Here is a 23,775-nt window from a genome sequence, read left to right as displayed (position 1 = left end):
CTCCATCCCAGTATCCTGAGATCATGACTTGAGTCAAAATCGAGTCAGACCATTAACCAGTTGAGCCACCCAGGCACCCCTACAACCAACTTTCAAATAATTTGAAAGTCAAAATAGTGGTTGATGTGGATTGTAGTGGATTATAAATGGCCATAAAATTTTTGATACTTCTCCTATCTAGAGATAAGGTCTATGTTTCCTCTTCCTGAACTGAGATGATCTCTATGGCTATCTAGTCATTAGGATGTGAGGAATTGACACTGTTTCCAAGCTGTTAAGCTTCCACTTTCTGACTCCTGCAATACTGACTCTTTAAACCTATGCTGCCATGCTTTAAGGATGCCCAAGTAGCCCTGTTAAAGAGATCTAGATAGAATAGAAATGAGTCCCTGCACCCCAGCTCCACCAACCAACAGCTGTGGTTGAGTACTGAATTGCCAGCCATATGAATAAAAAAAGATGTTCAACACCTGTTAGCTTGAGATACTCTAGGTGACACAACGTGTGGCAGAGAAAGACTGTTCTCACTGATCCCTGCCCAAATCTCAGACTTAAGGGCAAAATAAATGATCAATGTTTTAAGCCACAAACTTTGGGGATGGTTTGTAGTGCAAAAATAGGTAACTGTATCATGCAGTTAAAATTTATTCACTGATAATCAGGTAAGCCAAACATAATCTTTATGGGTGGTTCTGCTTTTGTGCCAATATGTATTTGAGAAAAAAACTTGTATTCCATAAAATTTCATACTAATTGCACACAAGGTTTATGAGGAAGGTAGTAGTGAAATAGACCACTCAAAACCTGTAGAATTTTGTAAAGAGAGCCCTACCTAAAACAGTAACAATCCTATTAAAAACATCAACCATAACATAGTAATTTGACAACAGTTGTAGAAATAAAAGCAAAATTAAACTATTGAGAGCATACCAAAATAAAAAACTTTTATACAACAAAGGAAAGCATCAACAAAACAAAAAGGCAACCTATTGAAAGGGAGAAGATATTTGCAAATGATATATCCCATGGGGGTTATATGCAACATACATAAAGAATTTATACAACTCAACACCAAAAAAATCAAATAATCCAACTAAAAAATGGACAGCGGACCTGAATAGATATTTTTCCGAACACCGAAGAAGATATATAGATGGCAAACAGATACATTTGAAGTCGCTCAATGTCAATAATGATGAGAGAAATGCAAATTAAAACCACCATGAAATATCACCTGGCTACCTGTCAGAATGGTTAAAATAAAAAACACAAGAAATGGGCAGAAGATATGAACAGACACTTCTCCAATGAAGACATACAAATGGCTATCAGACACATGAAAAAATGTTCATCATCACATTGAGATATCACCTTATACCAGTTAGAATGGCCAAAATTAGCAAGACAGGAAACAACATGTGTTGGAGGAGATGTAGAGAAAGGGGAACCCTCTTACACTGTTGGTGGGAATACAAGTTGGTGCAGCCTCTTTGGAGAACAGTGTGGAGATTCCTCAAGAAATTAAAAATAGAATTTCCCTATGACCCTGCAATTGCACTCCTGGGTATTTACCCCAAAGATACAGATGTAGTGAAAAGAAGGGCATCTATACCCCAATGTTTATAGCAGCAATGGCCACAGTCGCCTAACTGTGGAAAGAACCAAGATGCCCTTCAATGGACGAATGGATAAGGAAGATGTGGTCCATATACACTATGGAGTATTATGCCTCCATCAGAAAGGATGAATACCCAACTTTTGTAGCAACATGGACGGGACTGGAAGAGATTATGCTGAGTGAAATAAGTCAAGCAGAGAGAGTCAATTATCATATGGTTTCACTTATTTGTGGAGCATAACAAATAGCATGGAGGACATGGGGAGATAGGAGAAGGGAGTTGGGGGAAATTGGAAGGGGAGATGAACCATGAGAGACTATGGACTCTGAAAAACAATAGATGTGGAGAAAAAGAAACCTTTGGCACTGTTGGTGGGTATGCAAATTAGTGCAGCCACTGTGGAAAATACTAGTTTCCTCAAAAAATTAAAAACAGAATTACCATATAATTCTATAATTCAACTACTGGGTATTTACCCAGAGAAAACAGAAACACTAATTTTGAAAAGATACATGTACCTTCACGTTTATTGCAGCATTATTTACAATAGCCAAGATATGGAAGCAACTCAGTTGTTCATAGATAGATGAATGGATAAAGAAGATATGGTATATACCTATAGTGGAATGTTACTCAGTCATTAAAAAGAATGAAATATTGCTATTTGCAATAACATATTTGGACCTAGAGTGTATAATGCTAATTGAAATAAATCAGAGAAAGATAAATATGTGGAATTTAAGAAACAGCAAATGAACAAAGGAAAAAAGAGAAACAAAAAAAATAGGCTCTTAAACACAGAGGAAAAACTGTTGGTTAGCAAATGGAAGGTGCGTGGGGGGGATGGGTGAAATTGATAATGGGCATTAAGAGTACATTTATCTTGATGAACACTGAGAAATGTATAGAATTGTTGAATCATTATATTGTACACTTGAAACTAATACAATACTGTATTTTAATTATACCTGAATTTAAAAAATAAGTTTAAAAAATTTTTAAAAATTAAAAGAAATCAGCTATAACAAATCTCCTTTGTCATTTGCATTTAGAATCACGGTTCCTCCTTATCAGCCTTATATCCTGGGTTTCCTGTTTCCTTAAAGACATTATTATGTATAGCTTCACCAGAAAGCTATACAAAGTGGAAAGCATAAGGGGCTCTAGAAGCCACTAAATCAGCTTCTTTTTGCACTAAAAACAAGACTGCTGCAGAATTTTAATTTTTTTCTTAAATTCTTCATAAATTGCTAAAATTCCTTTTTAACTGTGATAAAGTTGAACTCTATTGCCTCAAAAATGAACGGTTTTGGAAATTCAAAAGTGAACCTAGAAGATTCCAATGTTTACTGACATCCTTCCTTTTCAATTACACATGAGCTAATAGGCACCAAAGAAACATATGTAGCAGAACAGATGGTATGAATGGTCAGCCTGTATATGGCAAACAATACATATACTGACTGTAAAGGTCAGTACTGTGTTGCTGTAGTCCCTTATCCCTTAGGACTTACCTTGTCCTGATGGACTCTCAGTTTTGAAGCCTGGAAGAGAAGGCTGCTCTGTGTGTGCAGCAGTTGGTACTGCTTTGGTTTCAGCTTCTTTCGCCAGATCCATCAGGAAAGGGGGATCAGTGCTCTCTGTGGGCCTAGGGCCCAGGGAGGGGGAAGGACACTGAAGGTAGCCTCTTCTTCAGAAGAGAGTGGTTCAATGGATTGCTCTTCAGTCAGAAATGCAGGTGTGAGGAGACCTTCTGACTTAAGAATGATTTTACCACTAGTCTTTGAGGTGGTGTCATAGAGTCCTCATAGAGGATGTAATTAGCTAACAAAGACTTTGTGGTAAAAAACTCACCAGGTACACTGTGTCCTGTTCTGTCCACTGTCTCAAGCCTGGATTGACCAAAAGGAAGTTCTGGACTCAAAGTAGCATCCTGAAGAATGAATTGAGAAAGACATGTTGAGAAGCGACATCTCCCTGTATGTGAGAAGGGCTACACTCTGTGCTTTTCTCTTTTATTTAGAGTTAAGCAAATCATTTTGTAGTTGACTTGAATCTACTATGGATTCGTCTTTTTTCCTACTGTGGATTCTGATATAGGTTCTGATACAGAAGTTTGTCATGGAAGGAAGACATGCATTGATAAAGTGGCAAAATATGATTAATTGGCCTCTTGGCTAACTGAGTTTGCCTGGGTAGGGCTAATAAATAGCTGAAATACTTTGAATTTTCTACCATGTTTGAATTTACAAATTCCTTCATTTAAAGAAGGAATAGAGCTTAGTCAGCACTTCCAATTATGAATATTCCATTGACAACTTTTGGCATAAATTAAGCAGACATAGCTTTAAATGAAATATAAAAATTATTACAGAATTTATTATTTTATTTTGAATACATTAAACCCTCATAAATAAATACAAGTAAGGCCTTAAGACTTAAGAACATGCTTATAAAGTATGCTTATGTTTATATTTATTTCCAAAAGTCAATATTACATTATATATTCTGCTTTAAGTATTCTTTTCAGTTCATGAACATGTGTTTCTTTTATCAAAAAAGCAAATCTTGACACTAATTGAAACAAAGATCTAACAACATTGAAGAAAATTTTTGAGTTTTAGGATATTTGAAATGCAAGTTGTATCATATTTTTTTTAACACAGAAACTGGAAGTGGGCAACAAAGTACTGCCTGTAAGAAAAAAATTATAATTTGCATTGCAAAGAAGATTTTGCTCTGTTCAGTCTTTAAATTGATTTTTTTTTTTTTTGATGCAAGCTTTTGAGGCTTTGTTCCTACTTGAAGAGCAAAAGAACAACAAACTCACTTACCTTTGTGATATCAGCAAGGAGTGTAGGCAGCACTGACTGGAAGTCAGGATCAGTGCCTGGCAATGACCCCCAAAGTTCTGCAGGTGAAAAATCACAAGGTTTGAGTATTTCTTTCTTTTTTTTCTTTTGTGGTTGGACACTAAAACAGTCAGGGTTGAAAGATGTGGCAATAATCAGTTTTTAAAGGCTGGTATAGCAAATCATTAATAAATTAGCATCATACAAACTAATAGTCATTGATGTGAATGATATATTGGAGGACAGATGCAAAGGGTACATCTTGTATGTTTATGTGATAAGAACAGTTATCAAAGTAGATTTTTAGAGTACTTAGTTTAATTGTATAGATTTGGATCAGGCAGGCATATAGATTGGCTAGGCCAGTGGGGATGAAGATATAATGAAGCTAACAAAAAGAAATAGCTAGAATAAGCACTAGAACCAAAGACCACTTGCAGAGTCCTATTTCCACCTAGAAACCTGATTCTCAGAATATCCCAGAAGGTTGAACAGAGACAAACCAGAGTACCAGATGGTCTTTAAGATGACTCTGAAGTTCATGTTCTTTTGTCTAGGAGATTCTCTTGCCCTGCATCTTGTCCTCAGAAACTTTTTGATGTTTTCCAGTATTGAGTTTGACTACCTAAACCAGAGAAATAGAACTGGCAGAGAATGCCAGTTTCATGTCGTGTCATGCTAAAATAGAATTTCTAGTGTCCACCTATTCTGTTAAGAGTGCTGGGCATAATGAGGAATTCTAGGTTTATGGGCCCCTCCAGGTACCCTCTGAGAATCCTGAATGTGCCTGATGATCTTGTTAATTTTTTTAGACTGCCTGCTATTCTCTGCCCTCAGAGGTTGACTTATATGGACTATATCAATGGCTTTTTGCCCTCTGGCCTTGGGAAGGCTTAGATCATTAGGTAAACCCTTCACGCCTTGAGGTAGTAATGGGGCCTTGCTGCTTCTGGCACCAGAGAACTGTCCTGTTCTTTTGTGTATTAGGAAAAACTTTATAAATAACTCCTTCATCAAACTCTCATGCTGTCCCAATTTGAATGGCCATCTGTTTCCTTCTTGGACTCAACCAATTTACTAGGTGAAGGAATCTGTTTGGGTCATGCCAGTGGAACAGAACTATCCACAGGTGCTTCTTTCTACCTGGACTCCACTGGGTAACTGTGGCTAACTACTGAATGGAAACTCTGGGCTTCTCCTAGACCTATTCTTGTTATGAAGTAGCACCCAATGACTCACCAAATGAGACCCAGGTTGGAGTGAGGAAAGAGAAGTGATTCCATTCATGAGATGCCTGTCACAGAAATGACTGATTCTATAAAGCCCAAGTGGAAATGACACCTCCTAATGTTGCTGTCAGAATGCGGATAAAACTAGAACTACGAAATCACCAACTTACCATCAATGAACTGGATTGTTTCCACATCCAAGGATTTGTCTTCCTCTAGTGCTTTGCTGATCAGCTTTTTGAGGTCTAAATCTGTGAGATAGATTTCTGGTTGCTTGTCCTCCTCCATCGTTCCGTGAGGGGGTCCTTCACTTCCAATTTTGTTGGAATCAAAAGACAGGAGGTCACTCTCAGGGCTTTTTGATTCTTCACTGTCTCTCTTAAAGATGGCCATAAGCCTTGTCTCTATGGAGCTTGAACTGTAGAGAGCAGAGGACACAATGCACCCAAACCCATTGTTACATGCTTTACAAAGAGAGTCATTATGTGCTATGAAGATTCCAGACAGCTTCATCCTCTTTTCTGATAGGCTCTTAAAGGAGTATCCCATTTCAAAACTAGTTTAAATGTTTATCAGAAATTTGAAATGTGGAAGAAGAATCCACGTGTATTTTAGTTATTAGATAGAATGACAGGAAGGGGGGGCGGGTGGTAAGTCCAGCTTGAAGACTGGCTACTAAACGAGTCAAGTGATCACAGAGTTTGACTTTATTCTTTATGAAAAAGTATTATTTGTCAAGAGTTGTTATTATTCACCAGTGTTTTTTGTGGCCTTATAGGTAAAGTCATGAAGTGCCCATCAGCAAGAAGGATGAATTGTCCTTTTCTCTACAAACAGCCTTCTTTAGGAGGGTCTCTGAAATAGCAGCATAGGATACAGCAGTGGGACAGTTGTATGTGCATATTATAACCAAGTCAAAGGTTCAATTCTTAAGTTTATTTTTCCTCTACTTCTTTCAAGAAGTATTTTTTAATAAAAAAACAAAATTCTAAATCAAACATAATTTTTTCCCTCAAGCTGCTTTTAAGATAACATCTTAGAAGAAAGGTGTGAGAAAAGAGAAAGGGAAGTCGTATATAATTAACCATATTTATTATCATATTTATTGACTTGATACCTTTTTGCATATAAAAATGAAATAGGATTCTCTTTAACTCTTTCCTCTAGGATCAGGTTTTACCTTTTAGTTTATGCCATAAATCCACACCGAGGGATGCAAATGTGTTTTAGAGCCACAGAAACTGATAATGTGTACGCTTGGCAGTTCTTTGGGCCACACAATCAGTTAGAGTCTACAGTTCATTATTTCACTAGTCAATTAGAGAAGCCAAAGCTGGATTCTTATTACTGAGCTCTCCGAGGTAAAGTGGCTCTGTCCCAATTCAAACTGACCTTGGAACCAAGTTGCAAATTAGTTTCTCTGCTTTGTTTCAGACTTAGGTTGGCTGGTTGTACAAGTGTGCATTCAGACAGACAACTTCCCATCACACATGATATTTAAGAAATTGTTAAAACATGCACAGAAATGTGTTTTTATGTTTTTCTAATTGGATTCTGAGTTTTAGAGAATATACTTTCACTGATCACATCATTATTTACATACTTATCTCATGTAGTCATTTTGACTTGATCTTTTTTCTACTACTGAGTAACTGATCAATTACTCTCATTTAAATAACACACCAATAAAAAGCCATTAGTTTATCCCAGACTTGGTATGTAAAATTATTTTTTAAAAATCAGCATATAAATTTGTGGGGGAAAAGGTACTATATTTCAAAACATTAGAAAAGTCCAAATTACCCATCTCTTCCTTTCTTTGGTCTTCATTTCACCATATGCAATGGGAACATGCAAGGGAGAAAGAATTTTTATGAAATTTATTAAGACATTTACTGAATCACTGCATATACCAGAGAGAGGAAAAGAGAGAGAGAGAGAGAGAAAGAGAGAGAGAGATATTTCTTTCCATTGTCTCCCATGTTTGCCCAGAGCTTGGAAGAAAATACATAAACTGCCATCAGAATTTGGATAGGAATTTTGAGAGCTGTATGAATCTTAGGAAGTAAACAGAATTATATGATGTTCCTGATTGGGATTCAATCTTAAGTTCAAAGACTAAATATACTATTTATTTTAATTTTTAAATTTAAATTTAATTAGCCAACATATAGTACATCATTTGTCTCAGATGTGGTGTTCAACATGTACTTTTGGTTCTCTTCAGAAACTCTTTAAAAACATAAATAAACTCTTTGATTTCTTCATATTCTTCCCAAAGAGGTGGTAAATATATATATCTTACATTTTGGGTAGTGCTGGTGCCAGGAAGTTTTTAAAGAAAGTATTTTATAAATGAATTTCTCACCCTCTGAGTAGCATTAAATGTTTAATTCTGAAGGTAATTTATCTGAGATTGGACACTGGAACTGGTGTTTTGTTGACTGGTTTCAAATTATTTAATCATTAAGCCTTGAGGGAATGGTACAATTCATCATGGAACAGGTTGCAAGAAAAATAAACACCTGTTTACTGAGTGGGTGGTCTGTGCCAGGCGGTTTTCATGCACCTTCATTTAATCTTTTCAACAACACATCTCCATTCTCCAGAGAAAGGAACACACACACAGGGGGAAGTTGTTAGCTGGAAGGTGGCAGAGCCAGGATTCAAACCCTGTCCTGCCTGACTTCAAGTTTGAGCCCATTTGCTATGCCACTACCTGCTCAAGCCTCAAAAGAGGCCATTTGGTCATCACACTGGCGAGTATTCTGGACTCCTCTGGGCATCTACATGAATTTGGTTTAGAAGCTATATTCAGCTTCCTCTTTTCACATTTCAGATGATATTTGTTGACAAAGACATTCTACGCATGTGATGGAATTTGTGTTGCTGCTCTTTCTGCCTGGAGTATGAATTCATTTAACTTTCATACCTTGATAATATATGACTGAAATAGACTTCACTATGACTTTCCTTCTGAGGAAGCAGGGGACAATCTATGACTTTTTCATTGGGGCTGCTCTGTGGGAAGGACTTCTGTACTGACTAGACATTCATTTAGGGCTTGCCTCATGCTTCTTTCAGCAGTGGCTTGTAGTTTGGAGAGAAGCGGGGCTTCTTGAGCCAAGAACCTAATTCTGCTCATTAAAAAAAAATGTATACTGAATTGAAATATAATTGTCATGAAACCAACTGCAAATGTTGAAGGTGTAGAGTTTGATCTAAGTTTGACCCTATACACAGTGCAATCATTACCACAGTCAAATTAATTCCTCCCAAAGGTTTACTCATGCCCCTTTGAAACCCTTCCCTCCTATCCTTTCTGTGTCAACCCCCACAAGAAACTACTGATCTGTTTTCTATCATTATAGATTAGTTTGTGTGTTCTAGAGTTACATACAAATGGAACCATAATATACTCCTTTCCTTCTGGCTTCCTTCACTCAACATAGTTATTCTGAGATGAACCCATATTGTTGTGTATTCTATTAGCTCCTCCCTCTGCTGAGGAGTTGTCTATGGTAACAATAGTCCACAGTTTGTGTTATCTGTTGCTCTGTTGATGGACTTTTAGGTTGCCTCTAGTCCTCAGCTACTTCAAATAAAGCTGCTATGGACATTTATGAACTAGTCTTTGAAAGACCCTCCAACCAGATTAAATGATTGTTAATAGTTTCCCATATTTGCTGTAAGTAATAAAGCAGAATTTAAAGTGGATCTTTTTCTGTTCGTCCTTATAATTGTGTTAATATTAGATGTCCTTCCAACTTCCCAGTTGTGTTGGGAGACTCAGACGAGGTCACTAATAAAAATGTACTTATTAAATTATAGATCAGGTTTTATACAAATGAGCTGAAATAAAGACAGTATCGGGAGATTCATAGTGTTTTAGGGGATCTGGCTCCATGAGAAAGTAATTTCCTTCGCACTAAGTTTACTTTACATTATTCTGAGCATTGTTAGATACGATAAAACATATTGTTTATAGTATTCAGGGTCATACTCATAAACATATTGTTTATAGTATTCAGGGTCAAAATGTTTTCTGGGGGACTAAGTATTCATTCCATAACGGAAATCATTAGAAATATACGGTCAAATTTACTTCATAAGTATCTTTGGCAGAAATAAGAATAAAGTCTTACAGAGACAAACACACGGGAAAGATGCAGCTTCAGGGGCTACACCTTTTTTTACCTTGTGAAATTTCATCATCCTAACATTTTCATTTTCTTCCGAAATAGATTTTTTTTTATTATTAGTTTTTCATTTATTTGAAGGGAGGGCATAATGAGCAAATTGAACATTCACCGGGAGGACGGTTCGTATCATTTCCTTCAGCTTTAAATGAAACATCTGCTCTTAGCACAGTGGCTTGTCCAGAAGACCTTGCCACGTATGCAGAATATTCTACTATCACCTTTTATTTCTTTCTAATCCATCTGATTTCACATGGAATATCGTGGAGCAGCATCGTGAAATAAAGAAAAATGAGACTGCTGTGGTACATATTAAGGGTTTCATCTTTTATAACTTTCACTTTCCAATACTTTCTTCCCCTGGAGTCAGACAAATCAGAGGGGCCTGAGAGCTTTGAAAGGAAAGAACCGGTGGAGCTCACCCAGAAGCTATTCCTCGTGAGTGTGGAAACTTGCTCTGGGCACCTGGCTTTAAGACAAGAGACAGTGGAGGGGCCAGGAAGTAGTCTGGGGGAGGCCTTCTCTTCTCACTTTATGAATCACCGTTGGGGCAGGGAATCTCATTCTGACACACCAGGGTTGACATACACCTTGTGGCACATTTGAAAAAAAAGATCACATTAGGACCCTGCCTGTAGCTGTTTTGAGTGAGAACTTAGAAAGAGGATGTAAAACTGCTTGCCAAAAATCATAGTACCCACCCAGATTAGAGTGTTGGGATGCTCATGGATATAGGCTTGCTTGTGGGGAAGCCATGGAAACACAAGTCAGCCCTGCTTTAGCATGGCACTATTCTTTAATTTCATTTCCTTTATTTAAAATTATAATTTAATAATTTTTGTGTGGTAATGCATTACTACAGTTTAGACATCAAAATGATAATAAAAGCTGTATTTTGGGAAGTATTCCTTCCACTTCTGTCCCTTTCTACCCCATTCCTTCAACTCCCTTATCCCCAAAGGTACTAACTACTTTTTTTAGTTTCACCTGATTCCCTAGGGTCACACTGATTTGTTTCAATGATGATGATATTTGGCATTCAACAGGGAACCAGGCAATCAGGCTCTAAGGTAACTAATTGCTACTTCTTTTGACCTGTCCCTACTGAGGTGTTCTCCTAAGAGGTTTGTTAATAACATTGCCAGAGACAGCAGATGAGCTCTCTGCAGAGAGCAGTGTTTCTGCCTCCAGAGGGAGGAGGGAATACAGCTTCTGTGTTACCCCTTAAAAAATCACCTAGAGTCATGTTCTAATTAGACAGTTCCTTTATCTCAAATGTATTCGGTTTTCAGGATCTGGCAGGGCTAAACAACTTGGGGGAAAGGAACCTTATAATCCTCATGACACTGCTTTTAAAATGGACAGGGAGAAAGTAATTTAAAAATTGAGAAGAGCCCGGTTCTCTTACTTACCTAAATCCTAGCACATGGATTTCTTTGAATCCTGGAAGTTTCTTAAATACCTTTTGCATCTGCAGAAGGAAAGAAATTTATGAGACACTCTTCAGGCGCTACTGGGTCAGATCTTACCTAACTGAAAAAGCCTAAATACTTCTGATGAGTTTGGGGAAAAACATGAAAATGCAAAATTGAAGCAATTATTGAGGCCAAACTCTTTGTTCTTAGTTATTTCTGAAACCCAGAGGAAAGTGTTTTGGTATTTATTTAAAAGCTGCAATTGTGGGGCGGGGGGTGCCTTGATGGCTTAGTTGTTTAAACATCTGACTCTTGATTTTGGCTCAGGTCATGATCTCAGTGGAGCCTGCCTAAGATTCTCTTTCTCCCTCTCCCTCTCCCTACGCCCCTCCCCACCTTGCACACTCTTTCTCTCTCTCTTAAAAAAAAAAAAATAGAAAAATTTAAAAAGGTGCAATTGGGTAGTTCAGACCTGCTTTAATGGTTACTTTAAATAGAATATGAAATAACTTTAAGGTGGTACTTGGAAGAAACATTTTTGGCTACAGTGTTTTTATTTATACATACAGAGTAACTATTATATTTTCTGAGTTGAATAAGATGATTTGGAAAATATAATGTTCAAGGAATTATTAAAATCAAAATGGCTGCTGTAACTAAATAACATGGTACAATCAGACTCTAATAGGTTAGATTATAGATTTATTTCTTAATTAGTCTGACCTTGCTAATGAGGCGTATTATCAGAATATTTTACAATTGTTATACTCAATGACTCCTGACCCACTACAGTCTGGCTTCTGCCTCTGGATTTGTCTAGGAGGGACAGTTTTCTCCAGGCAGTTGCCTCTTGGCTCTCTCCAAATCCAGTGGCATTTTCCGTTCCTCTTCCAGGGTTTGCCTGCCTTTTCCCCTGGTTCTTCTTCTATCTCAAGGACCACTTTCTCAGTCTTGTTTAATCCATCTTATTCATGTCTGCACTCTACTTTATATATAAAGATTCTGGAAATTTGCACTCAGCCTCCTTATCTCACTCTCCCCACTTATTTAGTAAGTGGGGAAACATTTCGTTTCCACCATGTTCTTATTCCCATGGCAGGTGTACTCTTCCCATCTCCCTTTTTACATAGCTGAAATGGTTTTCTAGGTGTGCATGAGGAAAGGAAGGAGAAATTTGGGGGAGGGATATGTTGGGGCAGGAGGAAAAAGAGGAGATGTCTCCTTGACCACATTTTTATTTCCAAGGTAATCATTCCATATCTGTTGTTCTTCACTATAAGTCCCTTGCTGGGCGGCACTGCCCATTGAAGAAGCTCCAGTTCTTTAGAATGGCATTTAAGACCCTCTGCAATCTACCTTCTCCATTCCCCAAGTACTTTATCATTTATTCTTCCTGCCATCATTACCTCCTTGGCCAATATTGTATCCTCTAATTTCACTAAACCAAGGCTTATCTCTCCTCAAATACAACATGTACCTCATTCAGACTTCTATAACTTATTTCCCCTTTAGCCCAAGATGCAACTTCTACCTTCTGTTTATTGACTGCCCACGCCCCCATCTTTCAAAGCCGGCACAAACTCATTCTCTATTTTTTAAAAGGTTGTTATTATTTATTTGAGAGAGAGACAGAGAGAACAAGGGATGGAGAGAAAGAGAGAGAGAATGAGAGAGATGGAGAAAGAGAGCAGAGAGCATAAGCAGGGGGAGAAGCAGGCTCCCAGCTGAGCAGGGAGACTGATGTGGGGCTTAGTCCTAGGACCCCGAGATCAGGCTGAGCCAAAGACAGATGCCTAACTGACCGAGTCACCCAGGCACCCCAAACATATTCTCAATTGAAAAGCATCCGTAGAGCCCTTAAGTCAGGTTCAATGATTTCTTCTCCCTACTACTCTAGAACTTAATGCACTAGGTCCCATAAAACAGTCTGTGAGCTGCATGATGTCTTCCTCACTGAGATTATGCTCTTTGGGCTCAGGAACCATGGCTTATTGACTCATCTTCATCTCCCTCCCTCTCAGTACCTAGGAGACCATCATCAGTCCCATAGTAGGGACTCAGCAAAGTTTGTTTAATTGCCTTGAGCGCCTCTCTTCATTCTCTAAACTCATCGACATGCAACTGCATTGTCACTGTATCTAAAATTACTGCTGACTCTACATTATCTATGCCAAGGACTAAGGCAGTGATGCACAGATAATCCCCAAATCACTTACACCGGGCTTTGAAACGCATCATGGATTTCTTTTTCCAGCAGACTGTTTTACCTCCCAAGTCATATTTTCTTGCACCAATGTTAAAAATAGTTTTCATCCCCTGAGTATATGATAACTGCAGTGATGAAGGTAGGCCAGTTTTTGGGTGAGGAGGTAGCTGTGTAGGCTTGAGTTTAAATATTGGTTCTGCTACTTTCTCCTTATTAAGGCCTGGAGTTTATTGCTTAGCCATAAGCAATATGATCTCTGAATCTGATCTCCTTAGCCAAAAGGGGACAACAATACTTATAATTTGAGGCTCCTATAAGGAATAACTAATAAGTGCTGGACACACAATGGGCAAAGAGTGGATGATACTGTATTATTGATTTACTTAGTTTCTATCTCTCCTACTGGATTACTACTAGCTCCTCGGTAGGCCAATTTTCTTTTACTTCTTCTGTGGTCACATACCATGGGGCCTGATGAGAGCAGACAGAGCAGGCCTTTAGTCGGTTGTTTTTAAAAGACTCAGTGAGGGGAAGGACAGAGTGAGGGTCTCCGTAGAGGTTAGGGCGAGGGAGCCTGAGTAATAAGTTTCTGTTTCTCCACGGCCACCCCCACCACAGGCTTACCAGAGGAGAGCTAGGAGTTTAGGCGTGGGGGACCTGGTCTTTAGTATGGGGGCAAGTAGTAAGGAGCTGTGTACATGCTCCAGGTCTATTCTGGCCTCCTGTGACAAACAGCTCTGGGGCCACAAGGCATTTGTCATGCCATTCCAGGAACAACACCTGGGACTCAATGTTTAAGCGTGAGCAGCAGTTTCTGGAGCAGAAGATTCAGATCCTGACTTGTTCCTCTTTCTTATCCAGGATATCAGAGATGCTGTTCTATGGAGGAAAACAAGCACGGAGCTGCTTCCAGAGAGGCTCACAGCCGCAGCATGGGCAGCAGGGAACATCTCCAGGGAGAGCCGTCCTCCCCTCCAGGAGTGCTCCACGGCACTGCCTCTGGTGGAGGGGAATTTTGCTTGTTGTCTATGTCCTCTTTGTGAACCTGCCTGTGATTGATTAAGAGCCAGCTCTGCTTAGGAGGGTGCAGAAGGCATCTAGGGAGGAGATGACAAAGGCCTTCAGTTAATTCCGCTAAATAATCTTCTGGGGACCTTCCAATCATGGAGTGCTAACCACTAAATTGCTAATTAAGTGCCCAGTTAACCTTATTAATAATACTAACTGCACAGGGGCCTCCCTGATTCTGCTGGAATGTATGCTAACGGGGCTATAAAAAGGCAGCCGTGTTGAGTTCTCATGAATGTTTGCACAGGAGAAAGCATTCAGACAACAACTAAGCATTCCTTTTGACATTTGTATTAAATTGCTCATTAGGTTTATTGTGGAAATTAAATTACTGCAAAGCACTGTCCATTAATTCCTGATTAGGCCTGAATGGCTGTGCTGATGCAAGTCTGGGCTGTGGTGGAGTTGCTTAGTTATGTGTGGGCAGGCTGCTAGGTGGTCTGGATTGCTCAGGAGCCTGGAAAGGGAACAGATGCTCTAAGCAGAGGGGCTCCATTTCAGAGAAGCCAGTGATCATGCAGAGGAACCAGCAGGACTGATGTAATGGGTCTCTGGAACAAGACTGAGCAAGAAGACATAGTCTTTTGGCTAATAAGGTTTTGAGTCTAGAATGGACTTGTTTATCTGATGATGGTACAAAAATCCCTGCCTTGAAGATATTTATTTGGGAAAAATGGGAAGTATAGCATAATGATTAAGAATAGGGGTTCTGATGCCAGGCTGCTTGGGTTTGAATCTTGGCCAACTAACCAATTTTGAAGATAACTCTGATTATACTCAGAACTTTCTGAAAAGAATATTTTAAAGAACAAACAGAAAGTTCACAGACAATTTTTAATTCATTCTATCTAAGAATCCATGTCTAAGTACCTCTCCAGTTCATAAACACCCCATGCTGATGTTTTCTCTTTGAAGTGTGTAGACATGATTCTTTATATTTTATTGGCTGAATGGTGATGCAGGGAGTGGTTGGAGGTTTAAAATTTTTGCTTATTCTGGGGGCTTAAGGCGGTAGGAGAAGAATAAATGAAACAAGATGGGATTGGGAGGGAGACAAACCATAAGTGACTCTTAATCTCACAAAACAAACTGAGGGTTGCTAGGGGGTTGGGGGTTAGGAGAAGGGGGGTGGGGTTATGGACATTGGGGAGGGTATGTGCTTTGGTGAGTGCTGTGAAGTGTGTAAACCTGGCGATTCACAGACCTGTACCCCTGGGGATAAAAATATATTACATGTTTATAAAAAATAAAAAATTAAACAAACAAATTGGGGAGAGTATGTGCTTTGGTGAGTGCTGATTCACAGACCTGTACCCCTGGGGATAAAAATACATGTTTATAAAAAATAAAAAATTAAAAAAAATAAATTAATTAATTAAAAAAAAAACACAAAACAAAACACAAAAAATTTTTGCTTATTCATCATCTCCTCAGTTGAGAGGAGGTAAGCCTTGAATTCTCCACATGTGAGAAGTAGGGGCCTGTAGGTTCCCTGGCCGTGCTGTGTGAGATGCTTGGGCTATCCAAAAATGTAGTTCACAGTTATGTTATTGTATGAATGCATCGATTCTCAATTGCATTTCTATAATTACAGAATAGTTAACTGAATCCCAACTCCATATTAGGCGGTAAGTCCTCAGAGATCAAGAAATTGTTCCTGCCCTCAAGGGGACACCCAGAGCCTGAAGGCAGTGAGGTGCTGGGTGAAGAGGGAGAAATAGAGACAACAAAAGCCATAGACGTGTAAACAAACAATCTCAAGACAGGGTGATAACTCTTGGGACAGCAGTGGGCACTGAGTGTTAGCTCAGAGGAGAGGTACTGAACCCAGGATGAGTGGAGAGAACTTTCCTTGATGAAGTTTACAAAATTTGAAACCCAGGGAAGGGACATTGCGGACAGAGGAAGCAGCACATGGAAAGGCTAAAGGTGAGAAGAGATTTGCAAGCAGTTTGTATTTCCTGTAAAGTAGTGTGCCAAGGAGGGGGATGGGAAAGGCCTAGTGTTCTGATGAAGCTGGAAAGGAAGGCAGGACTCTCTTCATGGTGAATAGAAGCCACAGTCAGCACAGCGCTTTGGATTCATCCTGTGGCGAATGAAGAGGTGGGCAGAGGAGATAATGGTCAGAGATGGAGGAGACATCTTGGGGCAGCTCCTAAGTTTCCTGGATGACATGGACAACATAATTGGCTTTCATTTTCACCCATGAAAAATGCCAAGGTTTTAAATTGCATCAAACTGCAAAAGTGGAAACATTATGTAAGACAAATATGGGTTAAAAATTCATATTTCAACCCAGCATATTCCCTAGTTGGTGCTTACATGAACATTTTAGACCTATAAAATATGTGCTTTGTGCCTTTCAGTTAAAGGAGATTTAAAAACCCACTAATACTTAAAGAAAACCTAAATATAAGTGACTTTTAGGATAGAGAAGCTGGAATAGAAAAACTTTTCTAGAGATCCATTTGCCCTAACATTTTGGGACATATTGCAGTTTTTGATTTCTTTCAAATGGTTAAAAATGAATGCCTAGTCACAAGAAGTTGGAACTCAACTCAAAGGGTTTAGGTCCTGTTAGCTCTCAGATTCTGATTCATGACTCAGGCTGTGGTTGTGTGGGACGGGCTCACTTACCTGGAGCTGAGACTTTGCTGCCAGCTCCTGATAATATGGGGACTGAGAGTCAGTGAGTTCCGCCTCGAGCTTCGGGTTTGCCAGAGTGACGCTCAGCAACACCTTCTGCTCCAATGGGCCCTTGGATATCTTAGTGGGTTCTACTTTTCTTTCCTAAATTAAAAAATAAAGTCTTCTCTTAACATAAAGTATAAGCATATGGTAATATTAAACATTATATATTGATAATGTCCCAAGAAGTATATTATGAAGGCTCAAGTGCTTTTAAAATCCTATGAACTAGAAGTGTCCTCTGAATTTCATTGAGAGACAATGTACCAAAGCTCCAATGAGTTAACTGTTTAGAATCCTTGAGAACACTGCTATGTGCTCTTCATGAAAGCATTTACACATATACACACACACACACATAATTCATAAATACTGCATGTATATATACATACATAATCCCATCACTGGGATTGTGCCACCTTCTTGCATAACTTTATAAATACTCTTTGATGACGACTGGATTACCCAAAATAACCTAAGGATGCTGAGCGATTACTTAATATAATCTTTTCTTAGGGAAGAGTCTAGGCTGGTTTAATGAGACCATTTGTGCTTAAACTTCACATTGAACCTAGTTAGATCAAGAGAGGGTTTGAAATATCTCTCAGAAGGAATGGCATATTGGGGCCACCTTTGGTAGCATGTGACTTAGAAGAGAAGCACTCTTTTGAGGACCTGGATTTGGCCTCTGATCAAGGACCAGAGGTCATCCTTCTTGCCCTCTGGACTGAGAACAGGCAGAAGTCTCTCACTGTTCTGAATTCATGTAGGCCCCCAGGGTACAGATCAAGCCTAGAGCTGGGGTTCAAACTTGAGGTTTGACAGATTTTCAATATTGGGCACCCAGATGGTCATGAAATCTGAACAGCTTTCTTAAAAGAGTAAAAATCATGTCTATAGAAAATGGAAAGTCTTTGGTAATGTACATTTTCTCTTATTAGTGAAATTAAAGCTGTGGAAGCTGAAAGAGACCAACCAATGGAAAATGACATGAGGGACAAATCTCATGTGGGTGGTAGTCAATGTAGTCTCTCTTCATTTCTCACCACAAAGTTCTCTTTTCCATGGGACAGCAGCATAGCCTCTAACTTTAATAGTGCACACAGAGGATGTAGACTCACACTCGCCAGACTATTGATGTTTGTTTTCATTCATTCATTCACTCACTTATTGAAATAACACACATTAAGCATCTGTATGGTATAGAACAGTGCTAGGACATATGGAAAGTTAAAAGAAAAATGTATGGCATGTGGTATTATCTTCTAGAAGCTTACCATTTAACTGGGCATATTTAAAGTTCATATGAGACATTTAAATAAATTCTTTAGATGTAATCGTGAGACATCTTCTAATTACCTTCAGCTACTGGATTAATTTTCCATGTTTCTTACCCAGCATCCTCAGTGATACTCTATTATCTATGCGTAAAATTCCAAAGTTCTTTCCTGACCTCCAAGGCTCTCCACAATCTGATCTCAATCTGCTTGAACAATTTTATTTATTTTTTATATATTTTTTCATGAAAGTTTTTTTTTAATTAAACTACTGAGTAGGCCCAGGTAGTGTATTCTATTTTTAAAATAGAATATTTTAAATTTAAATTTAAAATTTAATTTAAAATTTAAATAATCTAAAATTTAAAATTTTAATTTTAAAATATTTTAAATTTTAATTCCAGTTAGTTAAGATACACTGTTATTTTAGTCTCAGGTGTACAATATAGTGATTCAACACTTCCATACATCATCCTGTGCTCATCATGACAAGTGCAGCCCTTAATCCCCATCACCTATTTCACCCACCCCTATCCCACCTCCCCTCTGATAACCATTAGTTTGTTCTCTATAGTTAAGAATCTGTTTCTAGGTTTCTCTCTCTCTCTTTCCCTTTGCTCATTTGTTTTGTTTCTTAAATCTGAGTGAAATCATCTGATATTTGTCTTTCTCTGACTAACTTATTTCACTTAGCATTATACTCTCTAGCATAGGGTTACATCCTTGCAAATGGCAAGATTTCATTCTTTTTTATGGTTGAGGAATATTCCATTGCATGTATATACACCACATTTTTAAATATCCATTCATCAGCTGACAGATACTTGGGCTTTTTCCATAACTTGTCTATTGTAAATAATGCTACTGTAAACAGGGGTTCATGTGTCTGTCTGAATTAGTGTTTTTGTATTATTTGGATAAATACTCAATAGTGCAATTGCTGGGTCACAGGGTAGTTCTATTTTTAACTTTTTGAGGAACCTCCATATAGTTCTCCAGAGTGGCTCCACCAGTTGGCATTCCTACCAATAGTGCAAGAGGGTTCCTTTTTTCTCCACATCCTTGCCAACATCTATTATTTCTTGTGTTGTTGATTTTAGTCATTCTGAAAGCTGTGAGGTGATACCTCATTGTAGTTTTGATTTGTATTTCCCTGATGATGAATGATGATCATTTTTTCATGTGTCTCTTGGCCGTCTGTTCTCCTTCTTTGGAAAAACGTCTCTTTATGTCTTCTGCCCTTTTTAAAATTGGGTTATTTGTTTTTGGGGTGTTGAGTTTTATAAGTTCTTTATACATTCTGGATAATAACCTTTCATCAGATATGCCACTTACAAATATCTTCTTCCATTCTGTAGACTTTTAGTTTTATTGATTTTTTTCTTCGCTGTGTAGAAGCTTTTTATTTTGATGTGGTCCCAACAGTTTATTTTTGTTTTTATTTCCCTTGCCTCAGGAGACATATCTAGAAATAAGTTGCTGTGGCCAATGTCAAAGAGGTTACTGTCTGTATTCCCTTCTCTGTTTTTTTTATGGTTTTATTTATGGTTTCCTGTCTCACGACTAGATTTTTAATACATTTTGTATTTATATTTGTGTATGGTATAATAAAGGGGTCCAATTACTTTCTTTTGCATGTTGCTGTCCAGTTTTCCCAACACTATTTGGCAAAGAGACTGTCCTTTTCTCATTCGATATTCTCTTCTGCTTCGTCAAAAATTAGTTGACCATACAGTTTTGGGTTTATTTCTGGGTTTTCAATTCTGTTCCATTGATTTATATGTCTATTTTTGTGCCAGTACCATACTGTTTTGATTACTACAGTTTTATAATTTAACTGAAATCCAGAATTGTGACACCTCCAGTTTTGCTCTTCTTTTTCAAGGTTGCTTGGTCTGTTTGGGGTCTTTTGTGGTTCCATACAAATTTCAAGATTCTTAGTTCTAGCTCTTTGAAAAATGCTCTTGGTATTTTGATAAGGATTACATTAAATGTGTAAATTGCTTTGGGTGGTATAGACATTTTAACAATATTTATTCTTCTAATCCATGTGCAAGGAATGCCTTTTTATATCTTTGTGTCATCTTCAGTTTCTTTCATCAGTATTTTATAGTTTTCAGAGTACAGGTTTTTCACCTCTTTGGTTTGATTTATTCCTAGATATATAATTTTTGTAAATGGAATTGTTGCTGCTTGAATAACTGTAGTCTGTATCATTTTTCCCTGCACTGACTACCAGATAGCTTGTTCACTGTTTATAAGATACCATATCGCTTGTGCTAATCTCCTGACTGGAGACCCTCCTCACTGCTCTCCATGCTCATCCCAGCACTAAAACATGGGGATACACACATATATACACACACACATTTTTACTTCTTACTAATATTTTATGGTTCATTTAAAATAATATTTCCTCTGATCATTTAGGGAAGAAATCTTTGTCTCCTCTAATCTCCTGGAGCAGTGAATAATATTTTAATTTCTCATTTAATATCTATGCCATACTCACCCAGAGTCTTTTTATATGGTAATCTTGTCACTCCACATATAATCTCCTGAATCCAGTATGATTCTCATACTTCATTAAATCTCCCAAAGTTAAAAAAAAAACAGTGACCATTTACGCACAAACTCTCTGTGAATATACAGGACTGGGGGTCACATCCTTTGCAACCTGTTCTGGTCTATCATTTTGATCCATTCTATATACCTGCCATCTTCAAGTACAGCAACTAGATTATTTTGTTGTACTTATTTGCATTATAAATTTCTTGAAGGCGGAACTGTGTCTTACTCAACTTAGGATCTTTGGCACATACCCCAATGTCTGGCATATCAGAGGATTTTAGTAAAACGTTTGCTGAATGAAAGAATAAGTGATAGATGCAGGTGATAAAAAGGGTAAGAGGAAGATGTGGTAAATACAAAAGGAAACGTTCAGGGAATATTTACTGGAGAAGGGGGGACCTATAATAGATTTTGAAGGAACGGGAGGCAAGTAGTGTGAGAAAAGAGAAGGCAAACCAGAATTGTCTTTGAAATTTTATAGTGAATACGTTTAATCTCAATATTTTTTTTCCAACAGCAATTTTCACTGTTCTTGGACTAATATTTTTGAGAAAAATGGAACATTTTAATTCTTTGTTCACAGCAATAGTTCCAGCGAATCCGCAGCCATATGACCTATAGGTCAAATAGAATGGTACTGGGGGTAAAAGGGTCCTTGCCATCCTGGAGTTTATAATTGAGTTGTTTCTTGCAATCCCTCCCACCTTATTCTAGTTTTCAACCATTTTCCCCTCATTCCCTAGAGGAAGGAAGAATCTCGAATAGAACAAAGTCACTGACTCTTAATTGGAGTGATAAAAATGCAGCACCAGTGATACTGAATGGCTAATTCACCCATTCTCTTTTCTTGCATTACTAATAAAACAAAAACAGGCATGTAAAGAGATAGATTCACTCTCAGAACTTCTTACTATTGTAGGCATCTTGGTGTCATTGAGGAGTGGGAGTGTGTCCTCCAGAGTGAGCGGGAAGGGTCCGAGGGAGACACTGGCAACGTCTATGGAAATTAAAAACATGACAGGCACAAAAATGAGATTGGAGAAATTTACATTAGAACAAGGTCAAAGTTTCATGTGTTTTTTCTGTCATTCTGGAATTTATAGATGTGGGATGCCTTCTTACCTCATTTTTTTTTTTTAAGATCACATAAATATGTTCTTGAGAAAAATATAACTCAAACTTTTGATCCTAGTTGAAGTCTCCATTCTTCTCTTCTAGGTGCTATCCTAGTTTGGTGCTATCCTAGGTATGTTACAGTTAAATGGTTTCGACAATGAGATCTAGTTAATTTTTCCACTTGTAACTATATAAAGGATGCAAGACAGATATTTGTCTTGAGTTTATTTGTTTGAAAATATTGGTAATGATTGTCTCCAAGTTGTAGGATAATGGGTGATTTGGCTTTACCTTTATTCTTTTCTAAACTTTTCAAGTTTTATACAAAGCATTTAAATTATTTTCTTAAGTTAGAAATATCATTTAGCTTTGAGAAAGTATGTTATGAATTCTGTCAGCTTCAATTAAGGATTGCTTTTTAAATGATATACTTTCATGATCATTTGAATTAAGGTTCAGGAGCAGGTGAAGGAGGAGACCTAAGCTTACCTGTAGAAAACACAGGGGTCTCACCCGGCTCTCCAAATGTCTCCTCTGTAGATGCTTCATCTTTTCTAACACCACAGCAGAAAAGAAAGAAGAGGTGATGAAAAGGAGCTTGATAACAACAGGAGAAATGCATTTACTTTCCCTATACTCAACAGACCTAAAAATTAGAGGAGACCCCTTTAAAACTGGGTTTGCCTATTTCTTTCATTATAGAAGTAATCTTCAAGTGTATTTTCATTGAAGAAAAATTCAAACAACTCTTGAAAATGGTTATGTTTGACTCTAGGGTGTTCCATAAGCATCTTTCATGTGGTCCTGGGGAGCACTTCCATCATAAGCAAAACTGGTCTTCGGGGCTTTTTTATGTTTTATAGTCCCATTGTACTTGCACTGTGTCCTTGACATCAAAGGTAATTGCATGATATGATCTATGGCTGAATGTTCTTGCTAAAATCTCCGATCCTCAAACCTGCAAATCCAGAGAGTTCTTAAGTTTATTTACTAAAGTAACTCTTGTGGTTACTGGTTACAGTAATAGGAGAGAGGAAGATTTCTGGATAATGCGGGTGTATTAAATACTTATTCCGGACACAGAAGGAGTTCTTGGGTAGGCTGTTATGGGTAAGTTGGCACTGCCATGCAGAGGCAGTCTGGAAGATAGCTAAGGGCAAATCCAAGGGCATGGTTATATAGCTGTCTGTTATGACGTTGGCCTGTTCTAGCAAGCAACTTCTATATAGAGAGGAGTAGCAGTAGTAATCTCTTTTGAAGCTCACTGAAAGATTTGTTACTATAAGCTATTAGGTTTAATTATCTTGTGTCTGCGTTAGTACAATTTAGTAATAGTTGCCCAATATACTCGATCCAGTTTTCTGTGATTCATGATGATGGGAAGACCAAAGGAAATGGTTAGATGCTCTGTGTTGTAGAGTCATCCTGACTGGCTCAAGACAATGGGATCATCTACATACATATTTCTAACACACCCAGTTTTACCAAAGTCTTAATAGACATAATATACAAAATATTATCCACAGCATGGGCTG

General features: G+C 38.0%; 1 protein-coding gene across 2 annotated transcripts in view; it reads right to left on the bottom strand.

The window, feature by feature from the left end:
* IMPG1 (interphotoreceptor matrix proteoglycan 1) overlaps positions 1–23,775 on the bottom strand; it is a 124,855-nt gene that overhangs the window by 63,840 nt on the left and 37,240 nt on the right. For both annotated transcript variants that reach the window (XM_004752793.3, XM_013056279.2), the window contains 8 exons: positions 22,730–22,794; positions 22,036–22,121; positions 17,226–17,378; positions 11,312–11,370; positions 7,504–7,524; positions 5,871–6,118; positions 4,454–4,530; positions 3,474–3,552 (listed from right to left, as the gene is read on the bottom strand). In XM_004752793.3, coding sequence (XP_004752850.1) covers positions 3,474–3,552; positions 4,454–4,530; positions 5,871–6,118; positions 7,504–7,524; positions 11,312–11,370; positions 17,226–17,378; positions 22,036–22,121; positions 22,730–22,794 — 788 coding nt within the window. The remainder of the gene's footprint in view (positions 1–3,473; positions 3,553–4,453; positions 4,531–5,870; positions 6,119–7,503; positions 7,525–11,311; positions 11,371–17,225; positions 17,379–22,035; positions 22,122–22,729; positions 22,795–23,775) is intronic.

The sequence above is a fragment of the Mustela putorius genome, unplaced genomic scaffold, assembly GCF_011764305.1.
Source record: "Mustela putorius furo isolate JIRA1106 unplaced genomic scaffold, ASM1176430v1.1 tig00003863_pilon_pilon_pilon, whole genome shotgun sequence".
NCBI classification, from domain to species: Eukaryota; Metazoa; Chordata; class Mammalia; order Carnivora; family Mustelidae; genus Mustela; species Mustela putorius.
Note: the sequence above shows the minus strand (reverse complement) of the source record. Positions and strands in the feature narration are given on the sequence as shown.